The 20,590-nt window shown below is 37.8% G+C and overlaps 1 protein-coding gene across 3 annotated transcripts in view; it reads left to right on the top strand.

The window, feature by feature from the left end:
* Nucleotides 1-20,590, top strand: part of cmahp.L (cytidine monophospho-N-acetylneuraminic acid hydroxylase, pseudogene L homeolog) — a 69,368-nt gene that overhangs the window by 21,218 nt on the left and 27,560 nt on the right. For 2 of the 3 annotated variants that reach the window (XM_041565277.1, NM_001086828.1), the window contains 4 exon segments: nt 8,630-8,836; nt 15,889-15,980; nt 17,369-17,478; nt 18,273-18,463. In XM_041565277.1, coding sequence (XP_041421211.1) covers nt 8,630-8,836; nt 15,889-15,980; nt 17,369-17,478; nt 18,273-18,463 — 600 coding nt within the window. 3 annotated transcript variants of the gene reach the window in all.

Here is a 20,590-nt window from a genome sequence, read left to right as displayed (position 1 = left end):
GGCACTTGAAGAGTCAGTAGCACTTAATGCTGTTATGTTCTCATCTACTGACTCTCATTCAGTGCTGCTGGTTGTTAACCTTTTGTTTGATATTATTTGCCGTTTAAAGGAGAAGGAACGCTACTGAGGTAGTTCATTGCCAATAGATTAGAAACTCTCTGTTTGTTTAGGATAGCAGCTGTAGGGTTGCCACCTGCCCACTTTACACCTGAACAGCCTGTTTTTTTTTGAGGGGCTATCCGGGTCAAAACTGCCTGCTCGGTTTTCCATATTAAGAAAACTGGGCAGGATTTCCTGAACTTGATGAAGCATTTGGCCAATTGCCATGCCATAGACCCACCCCTGAATTCATCGGACCACCCCCCATGATGTCATTAGTCAGCCCCATCATGCAATTGGCCCACCCGCATTACATCAAGGCCTCGAGCCCATGCTCTGGAGGTTTAAGCTGAAAGAAGGAAGTCTGATATAGAAGCTCATGTGTACACAATAGAAGGAAAGAAATGTGATGTTTCTTTTACAAAGGACCAAGAGCAGCAGGGTTTACTGGAGTATTTATATTGACCTTTATGATAAAGCTTACTTTGTTTTAGCCTTGTCTTCTCCTTCAAATGTATGTACAGTATGTAGAAGAAACTATTTTAAATAGTCATGAATTTTGGATATAAAGTCTTGGTAAACGTATTTCCACGGGACAAGAAGTGACACGCCTACTAGATATAAAAGTGTGTACATATGGCCATATACTGTATGGGTTTGGCAGTGCTTAGCATATCTGTGCAGGCTTCAAGATGCAGCACATATTTAGGAACTACCTGACTCTGCCTAATGTGTCAAAATGCTACCCACTTCCCTCCAACTTACACCTGAAAAGCACCCCTTGAAAACCGCCAATGTTAATATTTTCATCTGACTCCCATTCACTTATGGTGTTTTGACACTGTTTTTGGAGAGACAAAAACACAAAACAGAATGCCATATATGTTTTCATCCCTAAAGAGAACAAGAGCAGACCAAGACAAAAGACAGCTAATCAAATAATCTAGCTAAGGAGAGTCTGCTGCATAATTTATTATTTAATCTATATATAAGTAATGTGAGCAAGACTAGTCATCTGAAACACTTTTACTGTAGCTATCAGTGACACATGATAAACTCCTTTGTGTTAATTATGACAATCATAGTGGAAACCCAGCTCCTTTTCTAGTTTTCTTCTTTCAGATACTAATTGATCTTTTCGTTTCATGGCTCCTGGGCACAACATATAACAGCATCCCTGTCAATGGATGTCTTCAGAAAGGTCCTTTATATAGGACCGAAACGTTGACATACACCATGTGCACATAAAATAAAGACCCATGAGTGCTCTTGTGTCCTTCATGCTGAAATGTTTGGTAATTAGGTTAGAAAATACATCTGAATTGCAAGTGCCTGTATATATCTTGCATACTCCATTGAACCAGGTATATACACTAGAAGCATAAAGTTCTATTCTCTGCAAGAAGTAAAATTGTCTATGCAACGATAGTTTAGTGCACAATACAAGGGTGAGTTGTTAATGACATTTATCTGGATTAAACACTCTATCATTATTGTGATTTATATACACCTGACTATATTGGTGTGGCAAGGTTAGAAACTGAATACAAGAAAAGAAATCAATACCATTCTATAAATATACTGCAATAAATACTGCACATAGCATTTACAGTAAAAAATTAAAGCCACGTATGAATAGAAAAGAGAAACAGTACATCCTGCCCCAGGCAAAAAATAGTGTCTGTCCTAAGCCATATTATATTTGTTCAGTCACCCACAGTTGACAGTATTGCTTTATAACCTGCTTAAGACTATACTAATCAATAGCATTCCATTGTTTTTTAATACACGAGCAGCTTGCAGAACCAACAAATTATGGCTGTTCTGTTAAAAAATGTCCTAGTTACTAATTAAACATTGATAGCTTCTACACTGTACAATACTGTATTCAAAATAAAACACATGGGTTAGTCAACACGTTGGAACTCTAACTCTAACTCTATTTATCTAGCAGGCACCTTAAAAAGTGGCTCACAGAATCAACATATTATGACTGTTCTGTTAAAAAATTACCTAGTTACTTATTAAATATTGATGCACTATACAATACTGTATGTTAAATTTCTGCATTACAGTTTCCTAGGACAGGGTATTACTGGCCATTTGTTGCCTCTCTTCCTCCAAGGCCAATACAGAAAGATCTATTCAAAATAAAATACAAGGGCCAGTCAACACGTTGGAACTCTAACTCTGTTTATGTAACAGGCACCTTAAATTGCTGGAGCTTTAGACAACTCACAACAGAATACTGCTGTTTTCCTGTTAAGGATGTTTTCATCACTTTACTAATGAAGACTTGGGGCTTAGGGCTTAATTATATGTATAAAATGAGAAGGCACTAATGGGGGGCATTATACATAGTAAGCCTCAAAATATACTACTACAGGGGTCCCCAACAACCGGGCCGCTGGCTGTGCCTTACATCTATGTAAAAAAAATGAAGATGTGGGAGCACTCTAAAGGCTAAGTTATAGTATATTTAAGTATAATGGAAGTGCTAGTTTTAATGCACATTCCCTAGTCCCCTGTCTCAAAGTTTACAAAACAGGGGTTTTTAGTTACAAAGTTATGATCATAAAGTTGAAAAGCCACCATACCACGTCAAGGTAAACCCCTCATGGCGGTCCCTAACTTGTTTGCCTTTCGGCCATAGTATAAAAAGTCTTACTGCATAGTAGCATTCAGTGTAATCAGTGTCTGTTGAACCTTGGTTTCAGTGTAAGGCTAAGGCCACACTAGGCGATAGCGCCTCGATTTGACTCGCGGCGACTTTTCGCCGCGACTTTTAAGCCGCAATCGCTGGGGAAACTTTTGCGCTGGCGTCTATGGGGAATCGCGTAAAATCGCCAGCGTAAAAACACACGCGGCGATCTTTTCTCTACTGTCGCTCGAAATTGCCTCGCTAGGCGATTTCGAGCGACAATAGAAATGGTTCTACTTCTGCTTCTGTAATATTGAGATGAGAAGTATTCTGGTAAGGTGTTTGATAGCATATTGATTGCAACGGCCCAACCAAAGATGGTGAATAGATGCAGTTAAACAACACCCACATGGGGATAAAGAGCAAAAGGTGAGTCATAAACAAACAGCAAACTGCTCTCCTTGTTGTTGGATTGTCCATGATCCTCAGTCGACGACTCATCAGGGAGTATCTTCTTGTCATCTTTGAGCGGTGCTTGATTTGGGGAACCTTTGGTGTTGTCATCTGTGGTCGTCAGAGAGGAAAGGGTTGGTGCCAACTTCACTCGTGATGCGTGTATCCAGTTGTCACTATCACAGTCCACTCAGGCAAAACGGAGCTCCGGGAATATGCACAGAACACACCGAGATGTAGTCTGGAAGCAAATTCGTTTATTATGGGTAAGGGTACAAATTCTTATAGAGAAAATTACGTCACTTCAAACAGGATACATCTGCACACAGAATACTTTGGTAAAAATAAAAGTACTTGACAGAACAATGTACTATTGTTAGTGTTTGTCCGACATTGTTAGTTTTTATTGGCAACATCTCGACTACGTGCTAGATAACATTATCTTGGCGGGAACATGGGAAAGGGACATGACGAACATCCATGTTCCAAAGCTAGCAGGGCATCAAGAGGAATATTACAAGAACAAAATACAAACCTATATTATATGATTTAACCCGCAATATGCCTATATGACAATTGAGGCCCTGGATTAATGTGCTAAAACCATGATTATAATGATTATATAAGTGCCTGTATGCACTAGTGCTGTAATGATTATATAAGTGCCTATATGCACTAGTGCTGTCTTCAATCCCCCTTTTAATCACATAAGTGATTATTATAAACGAGCATCCAAAAGTCTAAGTTGCGCATGTTCGGATTTGGTAACAAGGTGTTGAACACGTTTACGAAAAGTACAAGACAGATAGAGATTGAAGATAACGAGGAGGAGAAGGATAATAGTAACACCCACTAATGGATAGAAAATGGAATGCATAATAGCAGATCCAGTAGGTGACCATCCAGTAAAGACGTCATACCAATGATGTTGGAGATCGTCTTGTAGGTTAGAACCCAGGGAAATGAGTTTGGTTTTGGTAGCAATTGTTTTGATGTGTGTATCATAGAGTTGCTTATCGTGTTTACGATAAGCAGCCATAGCAGCAGTGTTATCAGAAAGTAGATTCTGATATACATGAAGAGGTAGTTGATAAGAATCGAAAGGAAGTGGGGATGGAATGTAATGAGTTTGTAGGTAAATGTTAGGAATGGGTGAGAAATAGTAAACAGCAGAACCCCAATGAAGAATAGTAAGATTGGAGAGACAACCTGAGAAAGGTAAGTGATAATCAATAATAGGAATTCCAACAGGAGAATTAGTGACTATACAAACATATTGAGGGGCTATCTCAATCATCATACTGTAATCACTAGGATAAACATGCCAATTGCAAATATTAAGGTCAGTGTGTAGGAGACATGGTTCATACACTGGACTAGAATGGCGACAAACATAGCCATGAGTGGTCAGAGAGCAATGATTTAGAGTAAAAGTGTGGTTAGAATTCGGGATAACATAGTCTCCAATGAGGGAAGGGATCCACCAAGTGAGATTGCGTATGAGGCCATCAAAATGTGGAAACGGTAGAACAGTAAACTTACAGGCTAACTGGACCTCATCCAATTGAATCGTGAATACCACGTAAAAGAGACTTGACAGGAAAAATAGGAAACAGAATTATTGACATACTCGTGACATACAGATTTAGTAGGATCATGATGGATCCAATCTGTAGGAGACGAAGGAAGCAATTGGGAAAATTTAGAAAATTTGGAAGTAATGATAGCATTTTCTAGTGCGAAACGCTGTTGGGACATCCAAAGATACCGAACAGCACACATAGACCAACTCGAACTGCCAAGAGTAAAATTATATACAGCATATGTAAGATTACCCAAATAGGGAAGCATCGCTTTATCTAAGGCAAGTTGGGTGATTTGGGAGTCCACTACAGTAGGTGCCCATTGGGCTGTGACATGGAAAGCAGTTTTTAAATGTGAAGCAGCAGTGGATAACTTATTCTTAAGGATTTCCATGTCTACTCCATTTAGAACTCCCATAGCAGTTCCAGTGCCACCAAGTAATGTGTCATACCATTCTCGTTTTATACGAGAAGAGTTACACAACTGAACAGGAGGTGTAATAATTTTGAGAGTAACATGGTAAGCTCTTTTAATAGTGGTGACATTAACACAAGTGTCGGGTGTTGGCACTAATGAATAATTATGGATCTTAGGGTTTTCTAGGAGCTTTTGACTAACACATATTACCATCATAGCAAACCAATTTCGATTGGATATGGGAGTGCTATTGGTTACAATGAGAGTGTGCCCAGGTAGAATATTAATATTCTTTTCGTAATTCCAGGTATACGAATTATAATTTGTCATAGCATCTATGATAAAATTTTGTAACCCATATTGGAAGGTATTAGGAATGGTAATATGATGGAAACCTGTGGCTGCTGATACAATATTTAAATTGCAAGTATGAGGTGTAGGCATTACATATCCTGATTTACTGTCGCCATAGGAAGAATACGGCATCATTACAATCATAACTTTGTAACTAAAAACCCCTGTTTTGTAAACTTTGAGACAGGGGACTAGGAAATGTGCATTAAAACTAGCACTTCCATTATACTTAAATATACTATTACTTGGCCTTTAGAGTGCTTCCACATCTTCATTTTTTTTTTACAGTGCCTTACATCTACACCCCCCCCCCCCGGTCCTTGTAAAAAGTGTCTAGCTTGAAATTGGTCTGTGGTGCAAAAAAGATTGGGGGCCGCTGTATACTACATATCTGTACATTTTTTATTAATAATATCTAAGCAGTAGAGTTTTCTTTACTTAAATGCTTCAAATTCTTTCCACTTAAATTTGACAAGAACAGGTTTTGCAACTGCTTTGAACTAACCTCAATTGCTATTATGCTTTTTATTTAGCATTTGGCCCAGTCTCAGCTGATATTAGATTAAAAGACAAAGTAAAAACTGCATTAAACTTGCAAATTGTGGTAAACTGTTTATCGTTTGATAAATACGCCCATTGGTGATTCTCTAACAAAGTATTTGCTCTATACTTTTGGTATAATTGAACTGAACCTGCATAGAATAAACAGCGCCAGCATCTGTCTGGAAAGAAAACATTGTCTTAGAGTCTAGACATTTTACATTATTGATATAATCTTGAACACCTTGTAACACTATTAATGTAGACTTTACAGCTTGTAAAAATAAAATTCGCTGATTCAAGTTTCTTACATTCGAGTTTTTTCATAAAGTTGTCGAGTTGTGCGTTTATTCGAGGTATAATAAAACTCACAAAAGCGACCGTTGATAAATAACCCCCCTAAGTGTAGTGGTTTTTCATTTGTTACAGTTCCACATTTGCCCACTATTACTGTACAGTGTTAATATTACTCTTTACAGATCACCATAAGCGTGCTTCAAGGTGGGTACTCACAGACGTTTAGCTCAAAAACGCACTAATCAGCAAAGCCAGGATGTTATCAGATGTTGCTTTGTGCTAGTAGAGATGTAAAGCGCAGGAATATAGTGTAAAACCTTTATTACATATATACCATATTAGACAATTACACTCACTGCACTGCAGGTGGAGTACAACTATAGCTTATCGTTATATGTAGATCTAGTCTGTATTATGTAAGCATTGAATAAGAAAATACTCCAGCTAAAACCTGTCAAGGTCATGTAAAAGGCATTTGAAGATGTTTGCAGACTTCATAATGTATTGAGGTTGGGGGGCCTCCAACCTATTTAAGGACTCTTACTTTATGAGCGTTTTTACCTGCGCTCCCCTGCGTTCCGTTTTTCGGCATTCAGCCGCAGGGGAGCGCAGGAATAGACGCATTTCATTTTTTCAAATGGGTCTGTACTCACACAGGCGCATGTAGGCGCCGAACGCAGGTTGAGACGCAACATGCTGCATTTTTCCTGTGTTCGGCGCCTACATGCGCCTGTGTGAGTACAGCCCCATTTGAAAAAATGCAATGAGTCTATTCCTGCGCTCCCCTGCGGCTGAACGCCGAAAAACGGAACGCAGGGGAGCGCAGGTAAAAATGCTCATGAGTAAGAGCCCTTATGAATAAACCTATTTTATAAAATGAACCTATGTTTAAGGTAAGGGAACACTTTTTAATGATATCAATTAAGGGTGTGTTTTTATTTATTGAGGGATTATTTGTGTCTGAAGAATGGAAGATATTAAGTCAGTCTATTAACTGCTATTACTAGAATACTACTACTAGAATATTGGAGTTCTTTGTATGTATGTATGTATGTATGTATGTATGTATGTATGTATATGGGACAGGTTAAAGTCTTAAACCTGGTATTTAGGGGGGTTTTAAAAACACTAATTTTGGGGTTGAGAACAATGGGCACCAGTGATTTACTACCAATTTTGAACACTTCTCAGTTGGGATACTGAGCATTAGTACTTATGTAGGCTTTTTAAAATTTCGTCCTGCAACTTGGAGTTTAGACCGCTTGCTTCATGACTGAGTTACAGCGGTTTTCATGTACAAAGGACTTCAAAAAAATATTAGGATAAATCTATAAATAAAAAAATACATTATATTGAACAATGGAAACTTAGGAGGTTATTTACCAAAGTCCGAATTCATCGCAATATTTTTTGCTACAAACTCTGATCAAATCCGCTTAGTTTTTTTACGCTTATTTATTATTACATTTTCCCGAAAATTTGCTTTGCGGGGAAAAAAAAAATTAGTGATTTTTTTAATCCCTTTTTCAATTTTTTTCGTAATTTTTTACCTGAAAACTCCAAAAATGTTGGGGTATTGCAGGAAACCCAGCGCACATCAAAAAATCATTGAGACTTCTCCCATTGACTTATATGCAACCTCAACAGGTCTGAGATTTTGATTTTTCCATCCTCGGGGTTTAATAAATTCCGAAGTTTAGTAAATAACCCCCCTACTGTAATTTTTTGTTGCAGAAGACAGTTGGCACTTTATATATAAAATGAAGTTTAGTAATGACCTCAGTGATGTTGTTTTTTATCCCCTTTTCAATAATGCTATAGAAATACATTTTAATAATTAGCTCAGGGCAGCAGAGTGAACAGAGAATAAAACAGAATTTTTCATTAACACATCTATTGTAAGATAGGAATACTACATATATCAAGACTGCAGGGCTTTGGTAGTTTTCTCCTATTAAATGGTTAATTGTAGTAGATCTCAGAGGAAACTTGATGCGGATGTAACAGTATGTCTGGGAGAAGATATCTTAAGGAAAAGAACCCTGCATTTGTACAACTGTTTCGAAGAGCTTTATATTTGACCTGATATCTGCTTCCAATTGGAATCTGATGTTGGCTATGAAGTTATATTTTTCTTATGCCTGCAATATTTACCTGGTAATTTGTGGTGCGTGACTGCTTAGTGCAATCTGCTGCTGTTATTAGAATCCAGTTGTAATAAGAATATTTTTCTTTTACTTTTAGCAATGACGGGCAAACAGCTCACACACTTTTACACCTTGCATCTGCAGAAGTGGAGAGTTTAAAAGAAGGAATCAACTTTTTACGAAACAAGGAGAGTGGAAAAAACTTTATCATATATAAAAATGGAGAAGAACTACGAGCCTGCAAGAACTTGTGTAAGCACCAAGGAGGGACATTTATTAAAGATATTGAGGACCTCGGGAACAGGTAATGATGCATGTACTGTATTTTATGACTTTTTGATTTTTCCAACGTGGTGTTAATGCAATATTGTAGGGATATCACTGTTGCTCGTCCCAAATTCAAGTCAGTTTACAAGCATACTGCAGACTTCAGTTGTTTCTCTGAAGCCATGCAATGTGCATTTCATTGCTGTATAGTTAAATCAAATAATCAAAATAATTCCTACAAGTTGATCCAGGGACTAGTCCGAGTGGCATTTTGGAGTCAGAAATGAATTTTTTCCCACTCTGAGGCAAATTGGAGAGGCTTCAGATGTTTTATTTTGCCTTCCTCTGTATCAACTGGCAGTTAGGCAGGTTAAAAAAGCTTAAAAGGTTGAACTTGAGGGACGTGTGTCTTTTTACAACCTATTATGTAATTTGTTTTTTGAAGAGAGGAAAGGCAAAATGAAAACCCCAGCTATTGTAAAAATTGTTTTACCAGTATAGGATCTATTAATAGAATGCTAAGGACCCGTATACAAACAAGCTGAATAAAGCAGCAACAACATAAAAAATAAAAAGAGTAAAAAAATATATAATTATCTGTTATTTTAATGTATGGGTTGTTTAGTCAATTGGTATGGGTTGTTTAGTCAATTGGTGTGGTTTAATCCAGTCCAAAGATTTGCTTCCCCGATGCTAAATAACAAAGGTTGGTGAGGTTAACTTGAGGATGCCAGTCAGTTGAGGCAGCCAGTTGATTGACAGTAAGAAACCCGTCTGCTTGCAAACGTATGGAACTTTCATGCAAAATGTAAGCACTGAAGTTACTCATATGTAAAACAAATTATGATAGGATTGGTTGTACTGAGAGCTAGTGGGAAGAGACATGTGACTGGGCCATGAATTTAGATGGCTACTCCCTCAGAAGTGCCCTTTTTACAGAGAAAACAACTCCAACCTTGACAGTCTACCCTAATAATTAAAGTCTTCCATCCCCCTAACCAGTTTAGTTGCACATCTCTGTACTCTCTCTAGCTCATTTATAGCCCTCTTAAAGCAGAATTCAACTTGCCCTGAAAAAAACCAGTACCCCCACCCCAGGTAGACCCCCCTCCCTCCTCCCCCCAGGCTAACTAGCTCCCCCAGGGAGATGCCCCATACTCCATACTTGATTTCTCCTTTAAGGACTGGAGTCCAAAACTGCACTGCTTAGCTTCTTCAAGCCAGCTGCAGGCTGAGCACTAAATTACTGCCCAGGTCAAATTTGCCCAGTGTTTATAAATGAGCCCCACTGTCTGCAAGCTTGAATATATAGCTCTAAATTATTAGGCTGTATCTGTGCTATTAAACCAGCAGTTTTGGATATACAGTTAGCTATACAGACATGAAGAATATGCATCTCTCCACCCATAATTCCTTATGTGGGGGTAAAGCCTTTCATTTTTGCTTTTGCAGAGATGCGATGTAACGCTCGTTCGCTCTGGCGAATGAGCGTTACATAGCAAATTCACTAAGATGCGGATTTTACTGAACGTTACCTCTTGCCTTCGCCATCTCAGACCAGGCGAAGTGCAATAGAGTAGATAGGAGTTCCTCAAAAAAACAGTTGAACATTTTTCTAAGTCCCAAAAAACGCTGGCGTCTTTTACTTTTTACAGGTCGATAGACTGGAAAAGATCGTAAATTAATTTTGGGTTCCCTCCTTCCCCCCTACATTTCCTAACATATGGCACATAAACTATACATTGGGCACATGTGTAGGGCATTATAAACAACTCTATTTTCTTGTGTAGTGTAATGTATTTGCTGCAACATATATGTCCATTCAAATTTAACTTCCCGCGTTATGCAAATTAGCCAGGGCTAGCGCAACTTCGCTTTGCTTGCCGAATTAACGCTAGCGAAACTTGCTATCGTTCGTTGCCCTGGATGCAACTTTGCATTTTAGTGAATTGCCAGAACCCACAGATTGCCAGTCCGGGCCTGGTCCTGACGAATTTTCGCCTGCCGAAATGGCAATGTGGCGATGTGAGCGAAGCCGTCGCTGGTGAATTTCTGGAGGTTACTGAATTTGCCCCTTAGGGTGTATTTATTAACATTGGGGACAAACATTGACAGTGATGTTGCCCATAGTAATCAGATGCTTTTGTTTTCTAACTTGTTGGCAAATAAATCTAATTGCTGATTGGTTGCTATGCGCAACATCACTGGTGATGTTTGCCTTCAATGTTGATAAATACGCCTCTAAAAGTCAGTGAGTTCCTATTAAAGTGCTCGTGCATGTCTCACTAATCACACACTCTTGAGACCTGACTATTCCTTATTAGCATTGCCAGAATGGCTGAAGCACCCACTTTTCCTCTTAGTAGCTAACCCCTGAAACAAACATTATTAGTTACACAAATGACACAAACAGTCAAAGAACTCTAGGCAAGGAAAATCCAAATTATTTGCAATGGTAAGTTCATCTACCATATGAATAATCTATTTTGTAAATATGAGGACAGCTTTTCCTACTGGGCAGTAGGCATATATTTACGTAGCAGAAATTAGATAAACTGTTTAGCATACACTATTATTTTAACATAATAAGATAGGAGTGATACAGGTTTTATTCCCATAATTCAAAAATATCCATTTCCATGATATATCCTATATTTTAGGTTGAAACTCAAGCACTGGGTTTTAGAGTACAGTTTTTTTTACAGACCAGTTTTTTCCTTATTGAGGCTCATCGATGTACTACAGGGTTTTCTGATCAGCATGTAGAGCTAGGGAAATGGCTCCACAAATATACATTTTTGTTGAGGAGATACATTTCTTATTTATAAGCAAAGCAGAAGGAATCCTGTGAATAAGGACTCCCAAGCCAGAATTCATCCATTTACATGAAATACCCTCAAGGCTGAGACTCTGAGTGCAGTATGGAGATTAGATACTTTAGCCAGGTCTGAGATTCAATACAGGCCCTGGCATTTGAAGTACACGGAGGTCCAAACAACCTCTCACCAGCCCACTAAATAGTGACTGTCTATGGCATCTTACAGCAGCCCCTTCTGCCAGACCGGGCCTGGTTTTAGCCATGGGGCTTATACACAGGAAGATACACATGCCATTCTGCTCTCAACAGAACTATAGAATGGCAATCTCTATAGAACAGGGCAGTTACAACAAAATAGTCAATTAGCAGGTGTTAGATGAACAGATCTATACTTTAAATATGTAAAATATATTTTCACTTGTTACTGGTTACTTTTCACTGCCTTAATGTATCATAGTGGATAAATGCCACATTTTCCGTGGAAGGTTTAATGTGATGAGCAGTGTTAAAGAGACTATGTTACACTGCAGCCACCTGTTTTTTGTTTCAATAAACTGTGGTTTTTACTTTATGAGGCAGTGTGCCCTCCCAACTTTTTTATTTGCGACAGCTTATCAAATATCATAAGCCCATTTTCATGTTTCATGGTCACGTTCTTCCTTTAAAAAATCTATACAGGTCTAGGTCAATGTCAATACTAGTTTATGTCTTATGTCAATAAGTAAACAATGGATTAAAAGACTCTGTATTTCCACATTTTTTACTTTACAATAGGTGTGAAATAGAGAACAAATATTTGCACATGGTTTGCTCTGTCTTTGTGTGCATTCACCCTTACTTGTACAAGTGGTTTACTATCCCGATTATTTTATGGCCCTTCCATCCTAAGATGGACTATGCTCTATGCAGCTCACGGAGATTCCAGGTTGTTTTTGAGTTATTTAGCTTTTTATTCGGCAGTCCTCCAGTATGCAATTTCAGCAATCTTTTGTTATGCTACTTTTATTACTCATCTTTCTATTTAGTTCCTCTCCTATTTATATTCCAGTCTCTTATTCAAATCAATGCATGGTTGCTAGGGTAATGTGGGCCCTATCAACCATGCATTGATTTGAATAAGAGACTGGAATAAGAATAGGAGAGGGACTAAAAAGAAAGATAAGTAATAAAAGTAGCATAAAAAAAGATTGCTGAAATTGCATACTGGAGACTAAATAGACTAAAATAGAAAGGGACTAAATAGAAACATGAGTAATAAAAAGTAGCAATGACAATAAATGTGTAGCCTTACAGAGCAGCATTTGTTTTTTTTAGATGGGGTTAGTGACCCCCCATTTGAAAGCTGGAAAAAGAAATGTAAGGCCTATAGAAAAGTTGCTTAAAATTAGCATCTCTATAACATAATAAAAGTTAACTTAAAGGTGAAGCACCCCTTTAATATATTATATAAAAGAAAACTAGGGGGCCGATTCACTAAGGGTCGAATTTCGAAGTTAAAAATACTTCGAAATTCGACCCTCGGATTGAAATCCTTTGACTTCGAATATCGAAGTCGAAGGATTTAGCGCTAATCCTGCGATCGATCGATCGAAGGATTTTCCGTTCGATCGAACGATTAAATCCTTCGAATCGAACGATTCGAAGGATTTTAATCCAACGATCGAAGGAAAATCCTTCGATCAAAAAATCACAGGCAAGCCTATGGGGACCTTCCCCATAGGCTAACATTGACTTCGGTAGCTTTTAGCTGCCGAAGTAGGGGGTCGAAGTTTTTTTTAAAGGGGAAGTACTTCGACTATCGAATGGTCGAATAGTCGAACGATTTTTCGTTCGATTCGTTCGATTTCGTTCGAATTCGAACGAATTTAACCAATTCGATGGTCGAAGTACCCAAAAAATACTTCGAAATTCGAAGTATTTTTCATTCGAATCCTTCACTCGAGCTTAGTGAATCAGCCCCTTGGTCACCTCAAAAAATTTTTATGGTATATAACATATATTGCCTCATGCTAAATACCTATCCCATACAAACAAGAAAAAATATTTCAATATAACTTAAATGCTTAGTATTTAAAGCAACCAAACCAACAACAATGTAGCACATTAAGGTTAGTTAGTTACAGCTGTGCTCTCTGTACATTGTCTACAGAAAAAAACATATGTAATAGTAAATCACACCATTTTCAAGTTACTATCCAAACACAGTTTATCTCAGCTCATGAAATGAATGCTCTTGGAACCAATAAACAGTTGAATATTAATATGTGTAATTAAAGAATATAGTGGATAGATATATGTTGGCTTGAAAGCAAATTCTAGGCTCACTGGTCGGTATTTGGAATAAACAAATCCTATTTTTATGGCATTAGAGTGACCAGTTCTGGAGCAATTAGAATAGTGACCTAAACTTCACAAATCTGCAGTGGACAGTTAACATCCACCTCAATAAGCAACAAACGCAATCACGTTTTATTTTGCCCATTAGAGAAATTGATTCTAAAGGCTAGAAAAAGATAAAAATGTATTATAATGCAGAGTATTTACTCTGGCTCCCTGCTGCTTTAAGAGAGTTTTACAATGGTGTAAAACAATTTCCAGTAAATCGCTATCCACAAAGCAAATGTGCTTCACTCTTAACCCAGAAATTTTTTAAAATGATTTCCTTTTTCTCTGTAATAATAAAACTGAACCTTGTACTATATGCAAAAAGATATCATGAATCCTTATTGGAAGCAAAAACAGCCTACTGGGTTTATTTAATGTTCACATGATTTACTAGTAGACAGTTAACAGGGAGCGGGTATAAAGAGCTCAAACTCCCAAAACAAAAACCACCCAAAATTGTGGTGTCAGGTGCTGTACTGGAGGGCCTGCCACAGGGCCATAACCTTGTATCAAACGAATTACCAGCAGCACACTGAGTGAGTTGTAGTTGTGTAATTTCGATTTATTTAGCCCAAAAACATACAAAAAGGGCTTTTTACGTTTCAGGCCCTGCCTTTGGGCACCCCCATCATATATACAAAAAGTATCCAAACTGACCACAATTTCTGAAGCAAAGAGATGAAGAGGACGGATACCATGTTGTCAATGTTGCTGGGACTAAGTACCATTGATGGAAGATTTTCTGTGAAGTTTCCTGTATAGAGCTATTTATAGAGCAACAATCTGAATCTCTAATAATGTCTATCCAATTGTTAAGATCAAAGCAGACCCGAAGGTCTCTTTCTCAGTGTTGAACACATTTCATTAGATGAACTATGTGGCCATATAGGATCGAGATTGACCATCTCTGGGGGAGTATCTGAAAACACATTAATTTAAATGAAGTTGGATGTAGGAAGGTGTCTTCCTTCCATAGTGATTTTGGTAAAAATCTAACTTTCCTGTTGAGGGGTGTTATACTGGTCTTGTAAAAGAGAGCAAAGATGTGTGTTTTGTGATGGAATAAATTGTAATCAAGTTTTTTTTGCTCCCACCATTAAAAAGTCCCATGAGAAGTCTCTGGAGCAAAGTCTGAGTTAAGCAGTGTAGATGGAGAAACTTACTTATAAGCAAGTCCATATCTACGCCATTTCTTACGAAAGTGTGTCAGTAACGGTTCGCCCATCCTTGTGTCAACAGACGTTTAGACCATAGTAGATTTCGTACATGCCTATTATTCAGAGAATCCTGTTCAATAATAACCCACTTTGTTACTTCAGCACCATGCTATAGTATTAGGTCAACTAAGTCAATAATAATGAAGATTTGGTATGCCTAAACCTCCCTTGTGTCTGCTCCTAGAGGCAGTAAAACAGTTAAGACGGGCTCTCTTGTTATCTCACATAGTTTTTAAAGACTTTTTGTTGCAGTGTACCTTCTGGTGGAGTAACAGAAAGGGTCCTAAACAGATGAGGAAGAGCAGACGTTTTTAGGGCATTCACCTTGCCTACCCAAAATAATTTTAATTTAATCCAAGATGATATCATACTTAATAACTTATGAGAAACATGTTTGTAGTTACCGGAGCTAGTGCTCCCAACATATTATCAGGAAAAATGTTCATCCCAAGATATTAGATGCTTTTTGATTGCCACTTAAAGTGAAAGTTAACATTTTTAAAATTACTCATCAAGTCCATTTGCTTTAGAATTGTCACTACTAGATACTGTAAATTTCCAAAGTATAGTTGCATCAGAATGTGTTTTATAGTATGAGGCATGAAAAAAAACGAAATGCAGATGATTTGTACTCGTTAATGCTGTATATTTGCTTATATTTCAATGCAGGACAGTCCGCTGTACAAAGCATAATTGGAAGCTGGATGTAAGTTCAATGAAATATGTGAACCCACCAGACAGTTTTTGCCAAGATGAGTTGGGTAAATATTTCTCTTTTTCACAAAGTGTTTTTACAAGTGGTCCTCAAGAACTACTCTTTTAGTGGTTGATGTGCCACTTCCCAATGTTTGGTCCTCCTTCATCTCTATACAAAGCATGAATGGTACAGTATTCTGGTGACCTTTAAGTATGCTGTCCTCTGAGACATTGATGTATGAATACAATATATATTATATTGGATTAGAAGCAATCTAATGAAATGGGAAATGTAATTTGCCCTATATACAAGGTTGACTGGTACATGAGATGATAAATAAGTGGAGTAAATCGTAGCAGCTACACGTTACTTCTTACTGTTTCATTCTTTCAGTCTGTGTATCATTTGGGCTGTAAGTTTACAATGAGGTTAACAAAACTGACGAATTTATCTCTTCCTGGTGCAGTTATATGTGATACTAGGTTTCACTGGTTTTACTAGGTCTATGTCATTAATTATATTTCATGGCAGGAGAGATCAGGGAACAGTAGTTGGTGTGTGTCAAGGAAGTAGGCTGGAGGACGTTGCAATGATAGCGTCTTCTGGTGACCACACACAAAAAAAATGTAAAAAGCTAATATTTATGTTATTACTTTTGCTTTATTAATACTTCTGAACACATAATTTCTTGGAAAGAACAAATACATTGTTTAATTTAGTTGGGAACATTTTCTGTTTCAATGTTTAAACTTTTACCAAAATTATTAAACCACCCCTTATAGCTTGTGCAAGTCAAGGCATAGTTCCATGTACTCATGGGTGTCTGCAGTTGCCCCACCCTGACTTCTCCAGCTAGTTTCAAGAAATTGTTTGTAAATTTAATTCCCAACAACAAAAAAACATTTTTTATACTTCCCACCCCAAGGCAAACTTTAATTAGGCTATCATCTGACTTGTCATAAATAGGTTCATCTTCAGTGGGATGTTAGCCTGTGTGATATTAGCCTACTAGCCACACTCCGAAAAAATTCTGCTGACACCCATGCATGTACTTACACAGATGCAAGACCTATTTCAAGTCCATGATTGAAAATCCACTGTGTGTGGCATAGGAAAATTAAATTGACCCGGTTCTGTTATCCAGAGGTAATGGCCCAATTTAAACACAAAGTAGTTATCCAGAATTATCCTGTATTGTCAGTAGGCTGTAAACCCTGCTGCAAGGTCTCCATGCCAAATATCAACCAATATTGCTTTGAAAATACTGTGATTTCTTTTTCCGATTCTCAGTTACATTTATAGCAGGTTGCAATTATAGCTCACTGACAAATAGATATGATTTTTTTAAAGATGGATCTATTTTACACTGAATATGATTTTTCTGCTGATTTTCAGAGCAGCTTTTCCAAAATAAAATCATCTATAATCAAGCATTATATTTTACTTTTGTAGTAATAGAAAATGATGACGAAAATGGCGTTTCACTTGTTGAATTAAGTCCTCCAAATCCTTGGGATAGTGATCCTCGCATGGCGGTATGCTTAGAAGGTGGAGAGGTTCAGGTAAGATTTGGGGGACACGCTTGTTAAATAACTAAGCCTATAGGCAGAACAGAGTATAGATACCTTTTTTATGAGTAGGGCAGTGGTTCCTAAACTGTGGGGCTGATACCCAGGGGAGGACCTGGAGACCTGTGGGAAGGGGCTCAGACTAAAGATTAATCAGGATGAGACTTAAGGAGAATGCTTATTTGCTCTACCTAGATACATCTATAAGATCAGCTAAGGTCAGTTAGGGAGATATTTGGGTTGAACATGCATTTACTGCCCTATATATTATTGAAACAGAATGGCTGAAATATCAATATATTCCCTGTAACATTGTAATAAGCTAAGTGAGGCCCCGGTGGGGCTTGAACTTCAAAAGTGTGACCACTAGTGATGGGCGAATTAATTCCCGCGATTCACTGCCGGCGAATAAATTTGTGAACCGCAGCCAAAATTCACCAGCGGATTTTTGCCGGCGTCCAAAGACGGACGTCGGCTTCAAAAAAGAGACACCGGTGTCGTTTCGCAAATTTTTCTGCAAAGCAAATCGGCCCAAATTCACCCATCACTAGTGACCACCACAGGAGTAGTCCTTCAAATTCATGTACTGTATTTCATTTTTAAAAGAAAGCAAATCTTATGCTAACCAACTTTCAACTGGCCTTCGTTTTTTATATTGCAGTCATATTGGCAGCATAAAAACTAAAGTGAGAGGATTTTTGATGGAATGGCCTATAACTTATTTTATTGTCTGTGTGAAACAAAGTACAACATTAATAGGACTGTAACTGTAAGTTGTGCTTTTGCAGGTGACATATCTTACCCATGCATGCATGGATCTCAAGCTTGGAAACAAGCACATGGTGTTTGATCCTTGGCTGATTGGACCTGCTTTTGCTCGAGGATGGTGGTTACTTCATGAGCCTCCATGTGACTGGCTAGAAAGACTGTGCAGAGCAGACTTGATTTATATAAGTCACATGCACTCTGATCATCTTAGGTAAATATATACAAATACAAAAAGATTTCCCGCAGTGCTTTAGAGAATAAGGTGCTTTTATATCAGAATAATTATACTGGTATGGGACCTGTTACCCAGAATGCCCGGGTTTTCCTTATAAGGGATCTTTCTGTAATTTGGATCTCCATACATTAAGTCTACTAAAAATCAGATTTTTTTGCCTTCAGTAAGGATTAATTATATTTTAGTTTGGATCAAGTTAAAGGTACTATCTTCTTATTACAGGGAAAAAAATAAACAATTTCTCCTACCTGTATTAACACCATAGGGAAACCATGTGTACCTCTCACCTCTTCTCATGAACCAAACTATAAGGTGTGCAAGATCCAAATATAATCACTAATTAGAATAGGAATCTCTTGTAAGCAACCTTAATTCTTGCCCCCTCCCATCAGTGAATTGTGACTATTCCAAAGAAGTTAAAAATTAACATATAACCTTTAGTATACAGTATACCAGTTAAAAACTTATAGATATGAAAAGCATGAGAAAAGTGTAGGTAACGTTTCATCACTTGACCAACATTGTGTTTAGTATTGTGGGTGGTTAACATGGGCTTACATTGACAGAGTGGGTTTGGGTTAAATTCTGCATATATCACCCATGATAGCACACACATGGTTTTATTTGAGAGCAGCAAACAACATTGTTTAAAGGAAAGGCCATTGCTCATTCTAAAAATCAAATAATATACATATGTTTATCTGGCACTCTTTTTCATGTGATTGTGTTTATGACAAATGTATAGTGAATAAAGTACCCCCTCTTGTAAAATATAAGGATATTATAAGTTACCGAGGAGTTTCATGACCTGATAAAAACACGAGGCCGAAGGCCGAATGTTTTTATACAGGTCATGGAACTCCGAGGTAACTTCTAATATCCTCATATTTTGCAACTGGGGGTACTTTATTTATTATAATACACAAGTTTCAGTGAGTCATGTGACAGAAATGACATCAGAACTCACTGTTTATAAGGATATCATTTACAAGATATTCATGGCTTTTGTGTATTATAATGCTATATAACATACACATGTACAAGAAAAAATAGAGAGCACTGAATGTGTACCATAACATACCTCCCAACTGTTTTTAGAGGGACAGTCCCTCTTTTGACAGCTCAACCTGCAGTCTCTCATTTATACTGGAAAGTTACATAGTTACATAGTTAAATTGGGTTGAAAAAAGACAAAGTCCATCAAGTTCAACCCCTCCAAATGAAAACCCAGCATCCATACACACACCCCTCCCTACTTTTAATTAAAATTCTATATACCCATACCTATATTAACTATAGAGTTTAGTATCACAATAGCCTTTAATATTATGTCTGTCCAAAAAATCATCCAAGCCATTCTTAAAGGCATTAACTGAATCAGCCATCACAACATCACCCGGCAGTGCATTCCACAACCTCACTGTCCTGACTGTGAAGAACCCTCTACGTTGCTTCAAATGAAAGTTCTTTTCTTCTAGTCTAAAGGGGTGGCCTCTGGTACGGTGATCCACTTTATGGGTAAAAAGGTCCCCTGCCATTTGTCTATAATGTCCTCTAATGTACTTGTAAAGTGTAATCATGTCCCCTCGCAAGCGCCTTTTTTCCAGAGAAAACAACCCCAACCTTGACAGTCTACCCTCATAATTTAAGTCTTCCGTCCCTCTAACCAATTTAGTTGCACGTCTCTGCACTCTCTCCAGCTCATTTATATCCCTCTTAAGGACTGGAGTCCAAAACTGAACTGCATACTCCAGATGAGGCCTTACCAGGGACCTATAAAGAGGCATAATTATGTTTTCATCCCTTGAGTTAATGCCCTTTTTTATGCAAGACAGAACTTTATTTGCTTTAGTAGCCACAGAATGACACTGCCCAGAATTAGACAACGTGTTATCTACAAAGACCCCTAGATCCTTTTCATTTAAGGAAACTCCCAACACATTGCCATTTAGTGTATAACTTGCATTTATATTATTTTTGCCAAAGTGCATAACCTTGCATTTATCAACATTGAACCTCATTTTCCAGTTTGCTGCCCAGTTTTCCAGTTTAGACAGATCACTTTGCAAAGTGGCAGCATCCTGCATGGAACCTATAGTTCTG

The sequence above is a fragment of the Xenopus laevis genome, chromosome 6L (assembly GCF_017654675.1).
Source record: "Xenopus laevis strain J_2021 chromosome 6L, Xenopus_laevis_v10.1, whole genome shotgun sequence".
In the NCBI taxonomy this organism is placed as follows: Eukaryota; Metazoa; Chordata; class Amphibia; order Anura; family Pipidae; genus Xenopus; species Xenopus laevis.
This window is presented reverse-complemented; position numbering and strand designations above follow the sequence as displayed.